This window comes from Poecilia latipinna, unplaced genomic scaffold, assembly GCF_001443285.1.
Source record: "Poecilia latipinna isolate Pla-1442-1.1 unplaced genomic scaffold, P_latipinna-1.0 Scaffold634, whole genome shotgun sequence".
NCBI classification, from domain to species: domain Eukaryota; kingdom Metazoa; phylum Chordata; class Actinopteri; order Cyprinodontiformes; family Poeciliidae; genus Poecilia; species Poecilia latipinna.
In genome coordinates, this window is record NW_015113250.1 from 18,969 (window position 1) to 41,597 (window position 22,629).

A 22,629-nucleotide genomic window follows, 5' to 3' on the forward strand; every position below is an offset into this window, starting at 1 on the left:
CAGGCTAAAGGAAAATATTAGATAACGGATCAAATGTCTATTTCGACATTTGATCTGGGGTGATGAGGTGCTGGCTCAAAAACCTTGGTGGCACACAAGATAGATTAGACACATGTCAACCATTATTGTCATAAAACAGGCAATAAGGCGCTCCTTGTTTTATTTGTGGAACAAAAGAGGTTTTGAAATTCTCTCTTTTTTTAAGGGATTGTGGTTCCTGTGTTTGTGTCTGACTTGGAACATGGTGTGCTGTGAGATAAGAGATCAAATGGAGAGCATGTAGAGCTTTACCCACATGAAAGTTTTTTTTGTTGTTTTTAAGGAAAAGTAGCAGCTACACCTTCATTTCTTTTCCTACATGATTAAAGACTTACTTCAGAATGTTACAGACGTTTTGAAGATTCCCAACACTAAAAATCCACCTGTTGCTTAATCCAAATAAAGCTCTGCTCATGTTATGTCTATAGGTAGTTTGTACATATTTTGTAACGCATTCTGTTCTCCTTGAATTATCCAGCCAATGGTTGTTAGTCAATGCTTTCTAGTTAGGGCCAATTCCTCTCTCTGGTAAATTCCTATTGGACGAGAACTGAATGTTCTCATTAAGAAGCTCATATAGAAACAATTACTACCACATCACATCAACCACCGCCAGCACAGGTGGTTCATGCAGATGGACACTTTGTAACATTTCGTAGGGCAAGATTTTCACTGACAATTTAAAATCTTCTTGACGTGGAAAATGTACCACGAAGTATATTTTGGGTTTTCATCTTTGTTTTCATTTCATAATGAGTAGGACTGCAAACAGACAGCAAATTAATCATTATTCGTAACAACCAGTACTTTCAACTTGACCATTTTGGTAATTACAGACCAGGTGTTTGACTTTCATTTTAACTCAACAGTAAACAGCACCACAGACATACAGGTAATTTATTATTATTTTACAAATGCATATCGGCCACTTTGGTCGGCATGGAAAGATGTTTGAAAGCCACTGGTTTGTGGCTCACTCTTTCCATTATCCCACGATAGATAATGGAAAGATGTTCACACCTAACTCCGCTTTAAACATCTCCAGCTCTAACAACGCTCTGAGACCATCGAAGAACAGCTGTATGCTTAGATTAAGTTGTGCATGCCTGGTCTCTATTCCCAGTGAATTAATTCTGGATATTATCAAGGAGTATCAGAGTAAAAGGGAGAGTAAAATTTGTGCTGGTCTCTTATAAAAATCTTAATAAAATACAGAAACTTAAATTATGGGAAACTGTGAGTGTGAATACTTCTGCAAGGCAGTGGGTGTGGATTTCATATACTTTGTTTCCTTCTTTTTCCCCCCCATGTTCTGAAAGTCATACAGTAATTACAGGAATAGCTGTATGACTTTATGTGGCTCTTGGTTAAATCTACATCTGTCAGGATGTGTGCGATGTTCCTCTCTGGATAGTGTTTTAATAACTCATAATGAGTAGGACTACAAACAGACAGCAAATTAATTTGCTGCCTGTTTTTTGTGTAATAAAATACTGGCACATTTTATTACACAAAAAATGTGCCAGTATTTGTGTAATACTGGCACTTTTGTGCCAGTATTACACAAATGTAGTTTAAATGCCGATCACAACGTGAGAACATTTGTTAGACTCAAATGTATTTTTGCTCAAAGTAAAAATACAGTGATGTCATATTCAGACAGGAGGCATTTGCTGTCAAACCAACATATTTATACACAGTTTGAAAACAAAGATTTTAGATGCTTTTTCATTAGATGTTTTAAAGCCTAACATTTGTTTTGTACCATTTCTTTTTTAAGAACTATAATTAAAACTCTCATAATGAAACATTTATCTCTCAGACATCAATTAACTTTGATATCTTTTTAAAATAAATAGTGTCCTTTTTGCATGAAACCACTACTTAGGTTTTTGAAAATATTAAATCAAACACTCCAATTAGTAGTCTTTATTTGTAAAACTAACATTAGGGCATAGTATATGGGGTTATTATCCTTACATCATATGCTATAATAATGGTTTGCAGTTGTAACCAATAATAATAATCATCACCAGCATTTCCCTTAAAAATCAAATTGTACTCTGAGAAGACTTTTAAAATAATATCCAAGTATTACTTTGGAAAACAATAAAGTCCAGTTAACAGAAAGCAAAATCTAAAGAAACAAAAGGTGGCATGAGACTTTTGCACAGTGCCATCTGCGCATTTACACACCGTCACAAATAAACGCAGAAAAATATCCACAAAATGAAGGTGCAACGTCCTCCTGTGTTGAAATGGAAACCACGTGTTAGCATGCTTGTGGCAGACTTGGTAAAGTAAGTCCTTCCATTCATTATGTGGGATGGCCCAAGGTTCCCTGAAGCTGAAGAGAAAGCAAATCAGCCCTCTGCTTGTCGGCACTTTCAAGACGGCTTCCAAACCAGAGCGGTTAGCGATTAAATAAACAGAGACGGGGATTTGTACCCGCTGTCACTTGAATTAGCCAGAAAAGACCTGCCACACCATGGCAGAGTCAGTCATAGGTGCCGTTAAATGGAAGGGAATCCTTTGCTCTGAGCCAACAGAGCTGGCAGCCGAAACTACAGAGATTCCCAAACAGCAATAATGCCAACACATGTGGCTAATGTGCTCTCCCTACAGAAATCAGCCACAAATGCTCTGTAGCAGGGGTCCCCAAACTTTTTCCTGCGAGGGCCACATAGCTGTTCCTTTCTGTGGTCGGGGGCCGGTCTTAGTTTTTGCAGTAAAAAAAAACAAAGAAATTCTTGTCGACGGGGGGGGGGGGGGGGGGGGGGGGGGGGGGACAACGCCACTTTTGGATAGATTTTTACCCAGAATGCAAATGGAAAAAACCGTGAGTGAAACGGTGACTGACGAGTATATATTCCATTGAGGGAAAGTAAGTTTCACAATTGTTCAAAAGCCCCCTGGTGGTTGAAGAAAAATCCACATATAAACCGGAAAATACAATATATGAAAAAAAACACTGAATGCTCTCTGGTATGAGCAGGCGGGCCGGATCCGGCATTGTTCAGGGGGCCGGACCAAATGACGTGGCGGGCCGGATCCGGCCCGCGGGCCGTAGTTTGGGGACCCCTGCTCTGTAGGGATAGGTTGCAGAGCAGAAACATTATATTACTGTTGAATGTACACATACCACTCACTGTAGGCAAACCTCCCTGCAAGAATCGGTGGGATATTCTTGCTGCACAAACAAATTAAAGCAACATCACAGCTTCTTTATTTGAAGCTGGAATTCATTTTAAATTTTAATATACATAGAAAAGCTTATACTTGGAACCAAACTTTTAACATATTGAGAAAAAACATTAAAAGCAAGCATTCAGGGGGCGGTGATGGCCCAGGAGTAAAGTGTGCGATCCATAAACGTCCTCGACACGGCCATCACAGGTTCGAGTCTCGACATGCGACAGATGTCTTCCCCCTCTCTCACAACCTGCTTTTCTGTCTGTCCACTGTCAAATAAAGGCCACTTGAACTTGAAATTAACTTAAAAGAAACTATATTTCCACATAATGCTTAAAAAGAAAAAAAAATGGGACTTTGTACTGTTCATGTTGGGGTATCCTACTCAAAAACAGTTAAATATTCTGAAAAGACTCTACATATGCCAACAAGTCCTTGTCTCCAAAAATAGTCAAATCTTCCTTTCAGACAATGGAGGGATAGACCCTCCTTCACAATTGATAGTTTGTGAGAAATCTGGCCTCGGCCAACAACTTATGCAGGATGGATGTACTTGGGAGTGGAAGAAAAACAACCCCACCCATTCTCATGACATACTTCATGGTGGACATGTGGAAAAGAGTCTGTTGATGAACTGACCAGGGCTGACCACACCCCAACTCATTCATTGGACCTTCTACCTTCAGTATATTAGGCTTGTAACTTGTGGATCAAAATATGTGATCAAAAGAGAAAAGAACAAAAAAAAAAAAAAAAAAACAGAGTCTTATGCCACTGAGGCATTTTCATTCATGCTGTCCACCTTCATTTTTCTAAATTCTGTATTGCGCTTTTTCAGATTAAATGTTTTAGGTTTGAAGAAAGAATTTCTAGGAAGAGAGAGATGAGGATCAGGATTATCTAAGGATCCCCCCACCACCCCCCTAAACTGGAATAGCTTAAATAAGAAAGCTGCAGTGTCGATCCTTGCCCAACAAACAAGAGAAGGGTTGTGAATTCACTGACAGAAGGTTTGATAAATGAAACGCCTCGAGACAACTTTCTTTATTCAAAATGTTAATTTCTTCACAGTGCCTAAACTGCATTGCTCGTCACTTGGTGCTGGCTGATGTGACCCATCAGTCATTCACGCCATTGTTCGCCCGCTCTTATCCACAGCTTTATCAGAGTGGCTTTAAAAGGCCCCATTCATGCGTGGATATACAGAGAAATGCAACCACGAGGGTTTGTGATTAATTGTGTGCTGGTTAGAGTGGTTCACATGTTTGACCGTAAACCACTTGGCTTTTATGTGCCTATTATTTATGTTCCCATTACACGTTTGCTGATTTTAATGCCCCTTAACGCTGATGTTCTGTACAAGTTAAAACGCCTTTCAAACATCCACTGGTGGCGCGGGGGGATCCGAGAATGTGTTGTGAAATTCCATCCATCCAGCCTGGCGGCCACAAAATATCAAGCTCACCTCTCCGGCTCATTACAAGCCTGACATTTCTCTTGATGAAATCCTTTTGACTGTCATGACATGATTCTGCATTTCCATGGCGTCTGGATAGCATGGCTCACTCCTAGCAACTCCACTTAGGAGCAGAAGGAAGCAAACCATCAATCAGAAACTCAAAACACGCAGGCTTCGTGTCTATTCCCAGCATCAATGTAGTTTATTTGCTTTTAAAAGCAGAAGCAAACAGATGCCTGTGCGCTTATTGCCATGTCACTGTACTGCAGTAAGCCTTGCGCTCGCTATTTATTTCTGCTTTTTAAAAAAATAAAAATAATCAGTAATGAGGGTCCTATACAAGATTAAAAGTATTGAGATTGTATGCAGGTTTAACAGACATCACAATGTAGGAAATGTTGCTGCAGGGATGAGCTCGAGTTTCCAGCCCTCATTATGGAATGGCTGTGAATCAGTAATTGAGATTGCCATAAAATAGTAAAATAACAGTTCAGGGTGCTGAACAAAATAAACTACAAAACATACACTATGGACTCCTATGCAAAGAGAGCTGTGATTGGCTATCTATTTGATTTAGTTGGTGATTTCAATAATTGATACAAACAAGAACTAATATAGTTTGCTTTTAAGTTACACATACTACATATGGTCACACCACAGCAGCGTGAGAATACACCCTTCAGCTACTTGGCCTGTTTCACTGCTGCAGCAGTAAAATATGCAATTAGGAAAGAACCATTAAAATCAGACAAATGAGACGGCTTCTAATTTTTGCCGGTGCTTTTTTTTTCAGAGGGAATGCGTTTAATGAACAAACCACTGTCTGACACTTATGAGTTCAAGACATTGTTGAGCCTGATGTCACTGCTCCAGGCCGCAAAATGCGAAATATCAACACCAATAAAGTCAAAATAGCATTAGCTCTTGGAAAGGGAATCAGATGCCTATGCAGGGCCATTCTCACTGGTATGTGTCAGACCGTTTTCAACAACATTTACTGTGGAAATAAAAACACTGACGTCTGAAACGCAGAATGAAAAAGCGTGATGGCAAATCGCTCAGCTGCTTTCAACAAAGCAGCAGTGGTTGAATTCCTTCTTTCTGCTGTGATTGGCGAATAACAAGGGAATTCTGCTGTTTGCAGAGGATTCAGTGCTCTGCCGTACAAAAGACCAAAATTAGGATAACTGGTCCGTTTTTTGACACTTCCTTCCATTGTGATGCGACCAAGACTGAAAGGATTTAACATCCGAGTACTCTGGGTTCATTTCTTGACCTCTAAAGAAAAGGCTCACCTTCTCCGCTGACCTCACCTGAAATGGTTTCCCAAAAAGGAAATAAACAGGGCCGCTTGGTTTCAGCCAGACAGGAGTAGCTCAGCTACAGAGAGCTTAATCTATTTATAGGAAAACACCGCTACAGTACAGCGATCAGGGCAGAAAAGGAACTCCAACAAGATGGGAAGACTATTCTTGTACAGAGAAAACACAGATTTAAGGATAACATTTTTACATTCAAGTCCACGTGTGATAGCATTACTCAACCTTAACAGTTACTTCATATTTTACAGGTTTAAAAATGGCTGATTCTAACGACTTAGCTGTGATTTATTACTTTTTGACATTGTCATGAAGGTATGACACTGGTATTGTTCTGTGATAATCAGCATCGCTATAAACCTGCAGATAGTACCGTATTTTCCGGACTATAAGCCGCATGGTTCGAAGCATAGGAAAAAAAGTAGCGGCTTATAGTCCGGAAAATACGGTAATTGCAATTAACGACAATGACAAGAGTACATCTCCTGCGGGTAAGGCAACACTCTCTACTTCGGGCGTATCAACTCCTCCAGGCCTCCAGGGGCAGTGCATTAAAGTATCTAATTGTTCACGGGCTGACAGCTGATCTTCTGGAAATCTAACATCTCGAGTGCCGCCTGTCTAAAAAAAATCAGCCAGAGACCACTGTACTCCGTTCTGAGCAGCACGTTCTACCAGCGTCAGAAGCAATTTGAGGATGGAGAAGCCTCCCTCGCTGTTTTGCCAGGAAAATCTCAAAATGACCATTAGCTCTGATCGGATCTGATTCCACGACCCCAACCTTTTGAGCTGCACAAACAGCCAGATCCCATTTCTCTGTGGGTTGTATGACACGGTCATGACCTCGCTGTAAGGACAAGTGCTTCCACAGTAGAAGTTTCAGGGCACATGTGTCAATGTGTCACATACAGGTAAAAATATTCAAACTCTTTTAAGTTTTCCGCATTTTGTGACGTTATGACCTGAAGTTTCACTGTATTTGCATGCAATCTGTACCGCACGTATCGTTTTTCTCCCATGTCACATCGATGCACTGCTTTTTGCTGGTACACCTGGTAAAATCCCGACAAAATACCTTGACGTCGTGCTAGTAGCGTGACAAAATGTGGAAAAGTTTTCAGCGTTTGTGGTGATGTCACAGCATATTCCTTCCCGTCTGGGTCGGTGAGGCAAGTACTTCTATTTATAAGCAACATCTGTCTGTCTGATTTCACACTCTGGTATGTTTTGGGAATATGGAAGGGAAAAAAATACACAAAAACGAAGCAGTGGATCATTGACTTTACCGTTCTGTTCATCCAGCTCGTTGCCGATCTCTTGGCCCATTATCTTCTGTCGGCTGATGACAGCTGCCAGTGCATCCAGGCCTGCGTCCTGGACTGGAGGAAAAGAAAACAACCACAAACAGAAGACACTAAATAAATCGCTCAATAAATCCATTTTGATTCGTTTCTTTCTTTTAAGTACTAGAGAAAGAAACAAAAAGAAAAATTTGAATGTAAAATGTGACAACATTAAAAATACGGGAGAAACGCATCGAGGCTTCTGTAGTTGTCTCGATTTGACATTTTCCACACCACGGGAATTTCTTGTAAGCCACAAGTTCAGAAATAAACGTTAGCCGTTTCCAGGAATCCAACATTGGTGTCACACCTTCCATATGGTAAGATTTCACAGTTTTAACCCAACTCATTGACTGTATACTGACAATAAAGGAAACTATGGAGAAGGCAGGGAGCCAGGTGGCAAAAAAAAAAAAAAAACATCTCGGTGATTAAATCATATCAGACAGGAATCAGAAAATAAGATAAAAACTAAAAACATATGTTGTCTTGTAATATAATGAATACATTTTTAAATCACATTTAAAAATGAGCAATGCAGTGATTTAATGTATCCATCAAGTTTTATTAAACTACTATATTTTACAGCACTCACTAAAAATCTCATCATGACTTAAATGACCTTTACTTAATATAAACTTTGTTTAAAAAAAAAAAAAAAACAACTGATCAACTGAAGTCCTAAATACTCTGACATTGATAGATACATGCATCCAAAATTAATGACCTCTGTTTAGGGCATTAAAAAGAGGTAATTAAGTCAAAACAGGTTTAGCCAGTTAAATTGTTCAAAATATACTACACACACACACAACATATTTAAAAGCTAGATTTGGTTGTTTGATCCTAAAATAATATTTGATCTATGTTGGATCTACGAAGTGGAAATTACCCTCAATGATTCTCTGTTGCTGTTGTTTAATCTCTCCAAAGGATAGCCCCTTCGTCTCCTCTGACTCCTCAACGAGCCACGGGTTGGGAGTACCTGCTGCTGCTGCTCCTCCGCTCATCAACGTGGATCTGAGGTTCATAAAGACGACAGTTTTTAGCAATCAGCTAGCAACAAGTCAACGGAAATGCTTGTTTCTGTCTGAAAGTCTGGACTTTGACAAGGCCATTCTAACACAATAATAGATGTGATCCATTATATTGTAACGCTAATGTGTTTTGTGGTTGCTCAGCAGAAAGCTGAACCTCTCAGGTGAGACAGAGTATATTACAGGTTTTTCCTCCAGGACTGACCATCGGCTCTGACCATTTCCCTTGCTGAAGAAAAACATCCCCCAGCAATACGCAGCCACCACCGTGTTTCACAGTGAAGATTTTGTGTTCAGTGCAGTGGCCATTTTCCCATACAAAGTGTTTTGCATATTGTCCAAAATGCTACATTATGTTCTCATCTAACCATAGCACCCTCTTCCACGTGATTTCTTTCTTTCAACACAAATTATTTTGCCTTTCTTCCAACAGTAGATTTTTTTCTTGGTACTTTTTTCCATAAACTGCCAGATTTCTGGAGCACTAGTAATTATTCTGTGAACAGATGTTCCTCCTAAGCCTTGGGATTTTTTCAGCTCTTCCAGAAATCAAGAATGCAAGCAAAGGTTGATACAATCAGTGAAGCAGGGGAGATGTGGCATTCAGTCGAATCTGTCTAGCAAGTTTGATTATTGTTAAACCGAGTGCCAGACATGAACTTCCTCCTTTCTAGCACCTACTGTGCAGAGAACCAATTAAAACAGTCAGGGAGTACCGAAATCAGTCAGACGCATCTTTTGGCAGACACAAGTAAGATGACTGTCATCACTGAGCATCCAGATCCCAACTGAGCCACATGGGCAGGCGAGATTTAACTAATTGCAACTATTTCCTGTTTCCTGTGTAACCAAAGACACAGGAAGGTTAGAGGTGTAAAAGTGTTTCCAAAGGGCAACGCGCTATGCCGAGCTTTTAAGCGGCACCATGTCCTTTCTTTTTATTATTATTATTTAAAAGTTAAAGTTCTCCTGGCAGGCTTGATGCTGTGCATTCTACTCCATTTTTTTTTTCAACCCCCAAAAAAGTAGCTTAGATCATTGAAGCATGGCCAAATTCATCCCCTCCCACACTTCTGTCCTCTCAGACCACACAGTGGGAACAGGGTCTGACGCCTTCCCTCAAATCCAAATTACCCACCACATATCGCCATTAAAGTCAGGTCTGAGTGAGCAAACTGAAAGCCGTACCACCACATGATTACAGTTTGCCGAGCTAATTTATTAGCGAATGTCGTTTGGGTTTTTTTTTTTTTTTGCAAGGAATCCTTTTATGTAATTGAGTGTGTGGTCTGTAAAAAGATGAAAGCCTGTGCAAAGCAGTGCTAAATAGATCAATCCCATATCCGAAGCTTGTGAAAGATATCAGAGAAACTCACAGGCACAACTCGGCGGCAGGGCTCCTTTTAATGCGGCTGATCTGATTAAACTGATTCTGCTGCAATTTAAATGATTTCCATCAATCACCTACATCATTCACTTAGCTTTTTATTCTTCTCCTGTGTTTCTCTTCCGCAGGACTAAAACAGTTTGGGATTCCAAAATGTCATTAATACAAGAAAGTGGGAAAAGTTAAGAGCAGAGCATCACTACTTCTTCCTGACCAAACAAATATCACCTGTGTAAAAGTGTGGGAGGGTTTTTCAGGGGCCACCATATGTGTGATGAGCAAGCAAATAAGTCTAATGACAAAAAATAACCTGGAAAGTCACTAAAACTCCAGACAAATGGGCTTCAGCCCAAGTGATGATGCCAGTAGAGGTCAAAGCGCACAGCTCACACACAAGAACCTTCAAGGTCCTTGTGTGTGAGCACACACACAATCCTTGTGTGTGAAGGACTGTAACACTTCATCAAAGCCAAGTACAGATCCTGTGACAGCTTAAGTTAAAACAGTGGTCTACAGGATGATGATTCATGTTTTTTTTATTATTATTATTATTTATTTATAGTCATAGAGTAGAATCTTACAATTGAAAAATTAACTAAATCCCACAGAGAAAGTCTGGGAAAATCTTGGTCAGTAAAGCTGGGTCCTTTTGAGCAAAAGACAAACAAATTTGAAGTTAAATGTGTAAACATTTGTTTTGGTTTCAGATTAAAAATCATCAACCTACTTGAAACATATATTAAATTAATATACAGCACACTACAAAGCAGGCTGAACAGGCTTCTCAAAGACTTTTCTAAGGATCAATTTGATCATTTTCAAAAGTCAAATAAAATGTGTTCCTTTTTCTTTTCATTAAATCTGTTACAACATAAACTGAAACTATGACCATCTCCTTCTTTTACACATTCAGTGCCCTGCAAATTCATCCTTTTTTAAATTGTAATACCAATAACTTCCATTTACTTATCTCAAATTTTATGTGACTGTCCACCACAATATTGTGAATATATTCTATAAATAAAATATGACACCAAAGATCCAATTGCTTTTGGTTTACATGCAAGCTCAAAATGTTAAAACAAGGAAATTTGACTGCACATCACCTGAACACACGATCCCCACGGTGGAACATGGTTGTGTTGCTTCCTTTCAACAAGGATCATGCAACGTTTCCTTCCACTTTCAACTTGGTGCTACTTTGTCATATATAATGGAAATAAAATACTTTAAAACTTGTGGTTGTAATGTGGCAACATGTTGGAAGATTCAACGGAAGCAAATACTTTTGCAAGGCATGTAAGTAACAGAAAAATATCTTCCTGAAAACATAGGTAGGAATATTTTTTATCATTCCAATACTTAGGAGTTAAAGGTCACACACATTATTGGTAACAATGGATATTAGTGTTGAGTAATCTGTATTCTAAAAATCAAAAAGCCACTTAGGTAAACTGAAAATCATGTGAAATGTGTCTGCAAACTGTATTTTACTGAAGTTTGATTCGATACAGGATGACCTAGTTCCTCTACGGGTTAATACCTGGACGGTTCAGGCTCTGTGATGTCTCCTTTGAAGGTGGCATTGAGTTGCTTCTCTCTGGTTAGCAGATTATCAATCAGGTTCTGCCTCCTGTCAGCTTCCGACTGCATTCTGACGAGACCAAGTTAAGATCAAACCATCACCTTTCATCACCATCTGTCACAATGGACTCGACGAGGTTTCCTGATCATGAGGGGAAACAATGTATGTAGTTTCCTTTTCACAGAACACCGACACCCTCTACAGGATCACCACCGTTACTGCGAGCAGAACCAGCTCTCCGGGAATGACGGTAATTTCAGTCTCATGACTTTCAAAACTTGTCATCGTCAGAAAAAAAAAAAAAGGATACATGCGCCGAGACGAGGAGCTCCTTAACAAGCCTTCTTTGAGCTGAGCAATATTCTGTTTGAGTTTCTGAAGGGACGCTCTTAACGTCATATTTATCTGGGGGAGAAAAAAAAAAAAAAGCACATGCCCGTAGGTGAACATGGAGGCACATTGTCTCAGAAGAGAAAAAGAGAAGGTAACGCCTCACCTTTGCAGGGTTTCCCCCCGTTCGCTGCTGCCTGTTTCTTTCATGGATATTTTCTGCTATCTCCTGGGCAAGGCGGCAGGTGGTGTCATAATTCTGCAACCTACGTGGATGGGAAGGAAAATGTATAACATATGAAGCAGCAACAGATATGTTTCTCAAATACAATTTAAAGAACAGCAGAACAGAGTGTTACAGCCAAAATCTCAACTATGATCAGTTTAAGATGCTGAATTAAAACTATTCTGTAAAGAGTGGATCAGAATTCGTCCACAGCAATGTAAAATACCCCACAGTTGTTGCAAACACTTGATGGCAGATGCTGCAGCAAAGGGTAGAACCACTTATAAGTATGAGGAGGTAATTTTTTTTTTTTTTCACACAAAGCCACGATGATTTGGACAAAAAAGCAGAAACAATAGAAATCTATAAGGTGGCATCTATGAGATGACATTAAACTCACTGATCCAAAACATTTCACAGTTGTGAAATGTTGGCAGTTGTTTATAACTTGAAAGCTTTCCTTTTTCTCTTTAATTGTGTCATACAGTGAAATAGTTCGTTTTCAGTGGAATCCCGTCAGAATTTCCTGACGGGGATACCAACAAAACTATTTTAGATAATATGCTTAGCGTGTTTCTTCAGTTAAGGAGATGCGAGTCTGTTTACAGTCAGAATTTGGAGTTTTCTGCTTATAACTGATGAGCAGATGTGACTCGCATCTGCCTAACGTAAGAAATACACCAATAATACTGTCAAAAATACAAACAGTGAAATAAAAAAAAAATAAATAAAAAAAAAACAAGCCACTTGTGACAATCATCTAGTCAGAATGTGGAGCTGAACCACTCCACATTCCTGCCCATTGTCATGCGCAGTACTGTGTCACGTTAAGCGAAAAATAAGGGTCTAATGCTGTTTCCATTGCAGCTTTTTTTTCCATGTAAATACAACAAAGAATTCATAGCAACAAAATATAAACACTATTATGTATTTGGTTGGACTTGATAAGGAACAAGCAACCAATGAAGCTAACTGGGTACAAAAACGAAACAACCGGGCACAAAGAAGACATATGTTGCTGTTATTAATACATTTGAGACGGTCCATTTTATTAGAAGACATAATCACCTACCAGGGATCTTGAGACATCATAACAAAAGTTAACTATGACTCGAAATAGCACAACTTCAAGCACAGCAGTAATCACTGACAAGCCGTTCCTTGTTTTGGAAACGACGTCACTACGGCGAACGGCGAGGGCCATTTGACTACAGAGACTCAATCGTTTTCCGTAAAAAACCAACAAATAACAATATGAAGAGCTACATTCACTATAACAGTCGCATAATACCCCAACCTTTTAACTTAAATTTGAATGAAATTATTTTTGATCTATCCACTTGCTTTCAAACAAATAATTGTATATACTATTCTATTCTATTCGATCTGTTCTGTGGTTTATTGGACCAATGTCATCAACTCAAAATGACAGCAAAATTGAAAGCAACACATTTCATGCTCTATAAATACCTCTGACAGTGTATGGATAGTAAATACTATAATATGATATACTGTACAATCTTTTACATTCACATTTTATCCAATTAACTTTTACACATTTTACTAACAAACATATAAAGACTCTGGAGTTTCATCTGGCAACTAAACTCCTGTCTCTCAAAGAAAAAGTCACACAAATGTAATAACCCTTTCAAGCATGAAAAGGGTTATTATTATCCTTTATGTCGTTTTGTTTTTTTTCAAAAGTGTTTTTGATTTTTTTTTAAAGAACAAAAAAAATTGAGAAACATTTTTTTGTAAAAATGTATAGAATTTCTTTCTGTGTGATCAGTTTTAATTTTCTCCGAATACAAAGTTGTTATTTGGAAAATATATCACTAGTATTAGCCTTTAGAGTTCACTTGATGTCACAATATTTATTTTTATTTTATTTTTTTACCTGCCGTCCTCTACAGTAGAAGATGGGACTGGATATTCCTGAGTTGCTTTTTCATTTGTCTGCCATATTGGATTTAACAAAAATTTTCTTGCACTCTCAGTGGATGGCCAGTATTTGAACTTGATAGTGTATTGTGTATTGTAAGACACAGTAGTGTCCACTTCAGTGGTCTGTGTGCAATTATAACATAAAGATCCACAAGAAACACAAGAAAATGTCTTTTAGATAGCTGTCCACTGCAGTGACCGCTATGAAAGGGTGAGTACTTGAGTGGTCAGAAGTACTGTTCAATGCACGAGCGGTAGACGTAGTAACGCATATTTCTATAATTTAAAGATGCCATTTGCAACATTTTTCTGCTTTTGATGATAGTTAACAAAATTAGTTTCAACTTGGATCATTTCAAAGGTTTCATTAATATCATAATGAAACAGGTACATGTGTCTTTTTGTTCAGTGTATGTAAACTTCTGGATTCAATCATACATATTCAAGCTAAACTGTGATATAACTGCATCATTGTATTAGATTTTGTTTTCAGTTTTATTTGTTAATTTTCACCATCTTTTTCTGTAACTTGCTACTTATATTGTTTTAAGTATTATTTCAGATAAATTACAATGAATGAAAGAGAACTATGAACATGAATCAATTCCTTTTAAACTGGCTTATCTGAATCTTAAGTGCGTTTTATTTTTCTACATGAGAAGTGAACTGATACAACCAGCGGGTAAAAGAGTAAACTTCGGTTCCACTACATGAAGTGCCCATGTGTGAGGTAAGGGGTAGTAGATGTTTCACACCCAAACAAACCTTGTGTTTGACCAAAAACACATGTGTTATGCGGTGCAACAAACATAGGAACTTTGGGAGCCTTCTTGGAAAACACCTTCTTGATATTTTGATTCCATGAGGCAATTTCACAGAACAAGTAACATTTTCTGATTGGCCTACTGTGTCTTAAAATGTATCATTGAGAGATGTTTTGTTCCAAAATAATATAACTTTTTTTTTTTAACAATACCTTTACTGACACAAATATAACCACAGTAAACATACACTCTTACCTTTGTGATTTAAGGTCAAAGTTCATGATTCAACAATGAGTAACAGATGGGGCAAAAATGATCAAAACCACTGGTGAGCAAAAGGGGCATAAAGGCCTTCCTCACATTTGTCAAAAGTATCTTGATGACCCCCAAGACTTTCGGAAAAATATGATGTGAAATGATGAGACGGAGGTTAAAGTTTTCTGAAAATGTTTGTCCTGTTGCATATGGTATAAAAACTAACACAACATTTAAGAAAAACTCATACATGTTGATGATAGTGTGATGTTCTCGGGTAGCTTTGCTTCTTCGAGACTAGGTGGTGTGTTGTATTTAAAGAAATCCCAACAACAAGTCTCAACCACAAAATTTACTTGGAGACTGAATGAACATCAGAATAAGACTGAAATAAGACTGGCATATTTTGATTGTGGAGCAGTATGAGCAACCTGCAACAAATCTTCAACATTAAAAAAAAGAAAAAGATAATTGAAGATTTAGAGTGACCTATTAAACTCCAAGCATAAATTAAGTTGAAGTGCTGTGAGGAGTAGGCAACAATGGGTAACACAACCCGTTTTAGGGACCACAAAACAACACAATCTGCATTGATTTGTTGGTAAAACAATGCCTTTATGCTTTCTTTAGTCTTATACTTTAGTGAAATGGGTCAGAGTCACTCAGAGGAACAGAACTGAATTTACCATCTCTAGTTTTATACTTCAAAAAATTACATCTTCATTTGAAAACTGTATTTACTCTGGTTATAGTTGTTTGATATTAAAATTTGTTTAATGATCTGAGTGCAACGGGAAGGCAAACTGGGACAAACCTGTAAGGAAGAAAACACTTTTTCAATGCACTGTACACATGAAGCTTATACATCAATATCTTCAATCAAAAAGTAGTTTAAATCTATGACATAATTTCCTCAAAGAGAGTCTGTTTTCCCACAGAGCACATGAGGGAAATTTTCCAGTGGCAGGCAGAAAGATGGAAGTTATTTAAGGAAATACTATATTTCAAGTAGGTCGTTATAAATCAAAAGAAAGGGAACCAGTCTGTGAAGGGTGACTATGTTTTTACCACACAGTAACAACTACATAAAAGTGTTTACTTCAGAACAGTTGATCCATAGAAAGGGCCTTTATTTTGGTTCATTTGTTAGACATTCTGATGTCTTGTTTCTTTGACTCAAGAACCGATGGTGGCACTGCGGAAACAGTTCTCAGAAACAGACCTTGTGTTACGAAAGTTAAAACAGGAAAATCACTGGACCTTTTTCCTTTCAGTACGAGCGTCAACACAAACAAACCGTGGCTAACCCACATGACCTTAGCTATCAGGTTTATATAAAGTGCCGATGCTCATAAGGCGCTTACTGAGAAGAGAGGAGACATTACCTTCTAAGACACTTTTCTTCGAGGGTTGAGATGATTCACGTTTCAAGAGCACCGGAGTTTTCAAACTTTGGGAACATGAACATGATTTCTTTTGCATCTCCTGAACAAGACGTGAACTCCATGTTGACAGGCAGAAGACCGAGGTCTCATTCCTATAACAACCCAGAGGACAGCAAAAACTGTGACTTTCATGTAAAAACAGAGGAAGCCAATGCAAGACCTCGCTCCAGGTATGTTTTTATTCTCACCTTTGTGGTTCAGTTATTCTTCGTACATTACAAATAAGGTAGTATTTTGTGTGTTTACTTGTACTTATGTGGATTTTTGTTTGCTTCAGCTTTTTCAAAGGACAAATGATTAATGTTACTAACTGAGGAATCTCCCCATCTTCTTTAGATCATTTTACAGTTATGAGACATCAGAGTTGTTCTCCAATTTTGACACAGCAAACTTTTCGTGGTCCTGTCCACTGAGGCAGAGAGCAAGCTCACAGTCAAGAAATCAAATGTCCAAAATGAACGATAAAGATGGGAATCAATCTGTTGTTCCTGTCAACCCAAAGAAGTCGAAGAAGCTCTCAAAGGATCTTAATGGTATTGACGCAATGCCTTTTAATATATTGCAAATTCTTTTCCAAAAATTGTGTGCACTGTAAAAGAAAAACAGATTGAAAAACCAGCTAAACGAATGTGGTTATCTCACTCAGGCAGTAAAGGCAGTGCCAGGACAGTGTCCATGATAACCATCTCTGAGTCAGACAACTGGGAGATTTGCTCCAGCTCTGGTATGAAGTACGGGCAGTTTGTGGACTGGGAGAAGATCGATCCAGAACCTGCGAAGAAATACCAGCAGATCCTGAAGAGCGGGCATCAGCAGCTGAAAAGAATGGGGCGAGAGGGTTTCTGGGCCATCTCGCACACGCTGAGGGCCAAAGCATACTATCATATCATCCACAACATCAATTCCAGGTTAAGACAAATATCATGTCATGTCAGAAATGTTCCTTTTAGTTTTTCATATGGTAATTTTTATTTCAGCCTTTTATTTCACTAATTGCAGGGCTGTTACGCCAAATAGGGATGTTTACTATGACCTGGCCAAGAAGCTTTTTGGGGAACAGAAAGTTAGCACTCACCAGGTCCCGGATTACATGGAGGATGGGGATATACCAAGGTAAGTCAGTGGTATTAGTCTGTTTCTCCCCAGAGTAAAATCTCAAAACAGTAGCTTACAATGAGTATTAGAAGTGCTTTGAAATTCTTATTGTCAAGAAGCTCCAGTCTTAATCTGCTGCACAAAATATTTTGTCTAAAATGTAGATATTAGAGAATTTTTTTATTGGAATTGCACAGACAGAGTACAAACAGAATGCTTAAAGAAACAGCTGGTATTTAACTATATTTTCAGATTAAACTTGCTTCCCAGAGCCTTTCGTTTTTATTTAGCCGCTTTGAATTTTAAACTGGTGCATTTCTACCATAAAAGTATGTAATATGTAATGAACAAACTTAAGTTTACCAAAGTAGTATTCATGTACAACACTCTCACGGGAAAACATTAGTTCAAAAATGCTCATGTTGTGGAAAAAGTGAAGTTGTTTTTAGGTACTGAAAATTAAATGTACTTCAATTGTATGGTAATCTAAATAAAATTACTTCTTTACAAATTATTAACTTTGTGCCTTACCTGTTTGCATGAATGAGTAAAAGACACTTAGTACAGTCTTGCAAAAAGAGCATACACCATTTTGTTTTCATATTCTGACCAGTGGGCACCTTGCTTCCTCTCTTTCTTTCCAGATACTGTCTCAACAAAGCAGGCATGAATTCTGTTAAAAAGATCCTTATATGCCTTGGCAGTTACTTCCCAGACATGAGCTACTGTCCCATCCTCCCTGCCTTGGTCTCTCTCATACTCCACTTTAGTGAGGATGAAGCAGAGTGTTTCTACAGCGTGTCTCGACTCATCTGCTACAAGGACCCTAACAAGCGCTACATCGACCAGACATTCCTTACTTATCGTGCTTCTTGCATGACATTCGGGGACCTTGCCAACAGGTGCTGCCGAGGCATCCGAAAGCTGATTGCCAGCTCGCACCAAAACCTCTTTGAATTTTACTCCGACTGGATCATGTGGCTTTTTGCTGACCTTCCATTCACATATGCAATCAGAGTTCTGGACGTCTACTTACTGGAGGGTTTCAAGGTTCTCTTCAGGTTGGTTGCCACTCCAGTTTATTTTTTCAAAATGCGATTTCTTTTCTGGCCTGACTATTGTAAATATATTTCCCAATCTCTGTTTTGTAGGGTTGCATTAGCTTTGCTTGACCTCTACAAAGTGTCCGTGTCATCTCGAGTAGCAGACGTCGAAGACTTTAGAACTGACATGAAACGTTTTGTGCAAAGTGTAGCTCGCCACTGCACAGTTGAGAAGCTTTTGGAAAGGGCCTTCCAGATTCCAATTGCTACACGAAATGAGCTTAACCTTCTGTTCAATGCAAATAAGGATGCCCTAATGCAAAAAGGTGTCAGCACACACCAAAAGAGGTATGTTTACAATTGCACTGCAATTGACTGGCTATGGAATTCTCCAGAAACAAGATTAAGAAATAACATCTAATGTTGCTGTTATCTTTGACGCTCTCGATGGTCCTAAAGGCAGACGGTGGAATCAGTGGACTTAAACAGCTTCAGCTCCAGTGTTGTCACAGAGACGGAGATGAGGGTCATCTGGGCCTGGATTCCTGAACGTTTTGCGCTCTTCAACCCCGTTCGGTTGTTTCATATCGCAGAAGATGGAAGAGATCTTTCTTCGTAAGTGACTTTTATTTGATCCCAATAAAAATACTGCTTAGAAAAATAGCAAGTAGCTCATACTTGTACAGCGCTTTATCAAGTCCATGGAACCCCAAAGTGCTTTACACTACATTCAGTCATTCACCCATTGACACACACATGGTGGCAAGCTACTGGATAGTAGCCACAGCTGCACTGGGGCACACTGACAGAGAGGCAAGGCTGCCATGCACTGGCCCTAAGTGTGTTGCCCAAGGACACAACAGAAGTAGACAGAGCGGCAGCTGAACTGACAGCTCACTGACAGCGGGACCAATTCCTACCACCGTAGTCACTGTCATTCTTATATATTACAGTAATATTGCATTTTTTTCAAATTCGCACCAGTGAGTTGTGATTAGGTATCGACACCTACAGGGCAGCTTGTCTCTTCTCCTGTAAACTCAAGCCTATGTTTTAGTAGAGGGAGAGTAACCAGAGACCAGTGGTATATTTTCACCATCAACGCATTTGTCTTGACTTCAAACATCACATCATTGGCGTGATGGCTAATGACTCTCACATTACATCTGTTTACAAGTCTGTACAGTCACTAAAAGTTCCCCAGTGAAATTTTTATATATTAGCCTGTTGTGGAAAATTGTTGGGTGGCTTGACTGATGTATTTATTTTCCTTTCCTTCTCATTTAGATTGTATAAACGTGTTGAAGGACATGAGCCAATAGTACTCATCATCAAAACAATGGAAGAAGAGGTAATTAAATTGAGTGGTTTACATGAAACTTACATAAATTAGACTATGGCAGTATCTTTAATATTAATATTTAGATTCAATTAAAGTGTTAACATGACATGACACTTTTCTCAGGTTTTTGGAGCTTTCTTGTCAATGGATTTGATGGAAAGACGGAATCACGACTCTCAGGGACTTACATACTTTGGAACTGGGGAGTGTTTTGTTTTTACGGTAAGCCAACTTTATCCCTTTTTTTAGGCTTCTGTTAATATATCATTATAATAAACTGGTATAAGAAAACTACAGCATTAAAATTGATTTAAAATGTTATGTGGTAGTTCATTCTTTTTAGGAATAAAAATACAAAAACATATTTTGTGATATTTTGTTTTATCTGCTCATTAATACAATATAATAACAGAAAAAAAATAGTCTTTAAAAACATATATTATTTAGATGTGAAATGTAAAAAGGGGTTTACCTGCTGCTTCCTAAAGTTGAACAAACCCCAGTTTGTTTTAGAGGAAAAATTGCTCGATGTTGTCAATCCTAGTTTCTAGACCATTAAATGAAAGCAACATCATATGGTTAATGGAAGACAGAAAACTTTGTGTTGTGCCCAACATCTTCCTTTTTAACAAGGTTTCAATCTTACAAACTACTAAAATTGTCCCTCAGTATCACCTTTAGTAACTGCTGGTGACAACTTGGTACCATTATTGAATTGTGGTTGAGGGTCACACTGTTTATCACAGTGCTCTGTGATAAACAGATACTGAAACATCTGAAGCATTTCCAGTCAGATTTGCTGTTAGAAAAGCAAAAGTGGTGTGTGAAGCAAAAAATGTTACACAGGCCTATGTGCTTTGTTGTATTGATTTATACAGGGCCTTACTTTCCCTGCTATGCTGTCAGGTAGTTACTAAGACTAAGTTCTTTACATGTTCCATTCTCAGGACACATTTCACATTGGAAGGTCACTGGTCTTCTGTGTAAATAATCAACAATACAAATAGACTGACAGTTAACATCCAGATTAAACATGTGTTGGCATACTCTGTTTAGGTTTCATGAGATTTAATTAATTTTAAAACTGAAAAAAAAAAAAAAAAAAAAAAAAAGGATTTCTGGTCCATTATTGTCAAACCTGGTGAGCTTCGGCCTTTGGGAGCAGCTAATCTGGACTTATGCCAGTGATGATGCCAAGTATTAGTATAGCTGCCTAAAACCTTCAAAAATTTAGAATTAACCTCTTAATATTATCACACAGAATGCCTCCTACATTTACAGATTGTTAACTAAACTCTACTGACTGTTTCAGCTTCGCCCTAGCATGGAGCGCTACCAGCGGGCTATGGTCAACATCATGACCAGAATAGCCTCTCCTCAGCAGCACAGAGATGGAAGCAGTTCCGCCTCTCAGTTGGCAAACAGAGAGGTTTGCCAGCTGACCAAAACTGTCAGCTGTACGAATGGGACTCCCCAGAATCCATCCTACCTGACACTCCCCCTCAGCGCTCCAGTAGGAAATCCCAGAACTGCAAAGGAGGCCAAGAGACCAAAGGAGCAAGACGCCTCAAATTTCATCGCAGGAGATGACAGTCAGCTCATTGTCGGTACGTTGTTTACGCACGCTGAGAGAATTGTGTTAACGATAGTCAGGCCAGAACATTGTGTGTTGTTTATGTGACTTTCGTGTCATTTTTTCAGGTGGTGATGGGGGCCACGCACTCTGCTTGTGTGATAACTTAGAGGAAGGAAACTCAGAACTCTGTGACACATTCAGCAGCAACCCGCTCTGCAAAGGACACTTCCAGATCCAGTCCCTGGAAGTATGGGGCATTCAGAACTCCATCTACCTATCTCGCAGCTTTCATTCTCGATAGACGAACGAGGAGTGGTATTATGTGGGAGTTGTTTTGGACAACAGTTTTTTTTTCTGCAATTCAATGCACATTGCATTTATAATAAGTCTTTTGATGAATTTTAAAAACTGTAATACAAGTAAAAAAAAAATCTTGGTTTGAATATAATTTACTGAGACTTTCACTACTAAATCTTTTCTTTGTGTATTGTATAATAGGTGGTCAATCAGTGTGTTGTCTAACCAGCTAACACTAAAGAAATTATATGATGAGCCCATTTATTGGAAAGCTACTAAAGTACAGTGACTCACTGTTTCAGAGAAGTGAATTTTAAGATCAATTCTACATTTAACAGGCTGACAAAACATTAACACAAGAGGAATATTGGCTCTTTTTCTGGTGCCATGTACAGACTGCATAACAGTGGAATAAAATGTTGCAATGTATATATGAATATAGCAAGCTATGTATGAAAGTGTATATATTTTGTCTATGTGCTTCCTGTATTTTTCGGATGTTATTTATATCATCTTTTTTGAATGATTTATTCAATACATAATTAAATCATTCCGTGTGAAAATAATGTATCAAAATGTGAATTCATCACGATCGAAGACACATACACGTACACTGATGGACACTTCTTTTTTTTCTCGCTGTCTAACATTTAATGAGACTAAGGAAGTGTAATGAAATTGTTTGTTTTCTAAATGCTAGAATAAAAAGAGGGAGAATTTTTTATTACTTTTTCGACAACCCACACAATGGTTTCATGACTATTTCACCGTTGCTCTGAAAAGCTTGTGCTGCCTTCTAGGACAGTTTGAACTAAACGATAGAAGTATCTAAAGTGTTGAGTGACCGCACAAACATGGTGGAAATTCAATTAGCAATCATTATATGACTTGTACATTCGTTAAACATGATACACATTTTAACAAATAAAAAAAAACTACTATAAGAAC

General features: G+C 38.4%; 2 protein-coding genes across 2 annotated transcripts in view; one reads left to right on the forward strand and one right to left on the reverse strand.

The window, feature by feature from the left end:
* stx8 (syntaxin 8) overlaps window positions 1-13,113 on the reverse strand; it is a 31,806-nt gene extending 18,693 nt beyond the window's left edge. The window contains exons 1-6 of the mRNA XM_015043445.1: window positions 12,990-13,113; window positions 11,858-11,957; window positions 11,672-11,766; window positions 11,320-11,430; window positions 8,245-8,372; window positions 7,296-7,388 (exon numbers count right to left, since the gene is read on the reverse strand). Coding sequence (XP_014898931.1) covers window positions 7,296-7,388; window positions 8,245-8,372; window positions 11,320-11,430; window positions 11,672-11,766; window positions 11,858-11,957; window positions 12,990-13,009 — 547 coding nt within the window. The 5' untranslated portion in view covers window positions 13,010-13,113. The remainder of the gene's footprint in view (window positions 1-7,295; window positions 7,389-8,244; window positions 8,373-11,319; window positions 11,431-11,671; window positions 11,767-11,857; window positions 11,958-12,989) is intronic.
* Window positions 13,114-16,253: 3,140 nt separating this feature from the next.
* Window positions 16,254-22,244, forward strand: LOC106954165 (TBC1 domain family member 24-like). The gene is made up of 11 exons (XM_015043446.1): window positions 16,254-16,498; window positions 16,665-16,861; window positions 16,975-17,236; window positions 17,328-17,441; window positions 18,068-18,484; window positions 18,575-18,814; window positions 18,926-19,081; window positions 19,754-19,817; window positions 19,932-20,030; window positions 21,121-21,415; window positions 21,510-22,244. Exons 1-11 carry the CDS (start codon window positions 16,299-16,301, stop codon window positions 21,683-21,685), a joined length of 2,220 nt encoding a protein of 739 aa, XP_014898932.1. The 5' UTR covers window positions 16,254-16,298; the 3' UTR covers window positions 21,686-22,244.
* The last annotated feature ends 385 nt before the right edge of the window (window positions 22,245-22,629 follow it).

Coding starts and splice junctions, on each gene's coding strand:
- LOC106954165 (XM_015043446.1), top strand. CDS start 16,299: ATGATTCACGTTTCAAGAGCACCGGAGTTTTCAAACTTTGGGAACATG. Junction 16,862..16,974: donor GCTCTCAAAGGATCTTAATG/GTATTGACGCAA, acceptor TATCTCACTCAG/GCAGTAAAGGCAGTGCCAGG. Junction 19,818..19,931: donor TCAAAACAATGGAAGAAGAG/GTAATTAAATTG, acceptor CACTTTTCTCAG/GTTTTTGGAGCTTTCTTGTC.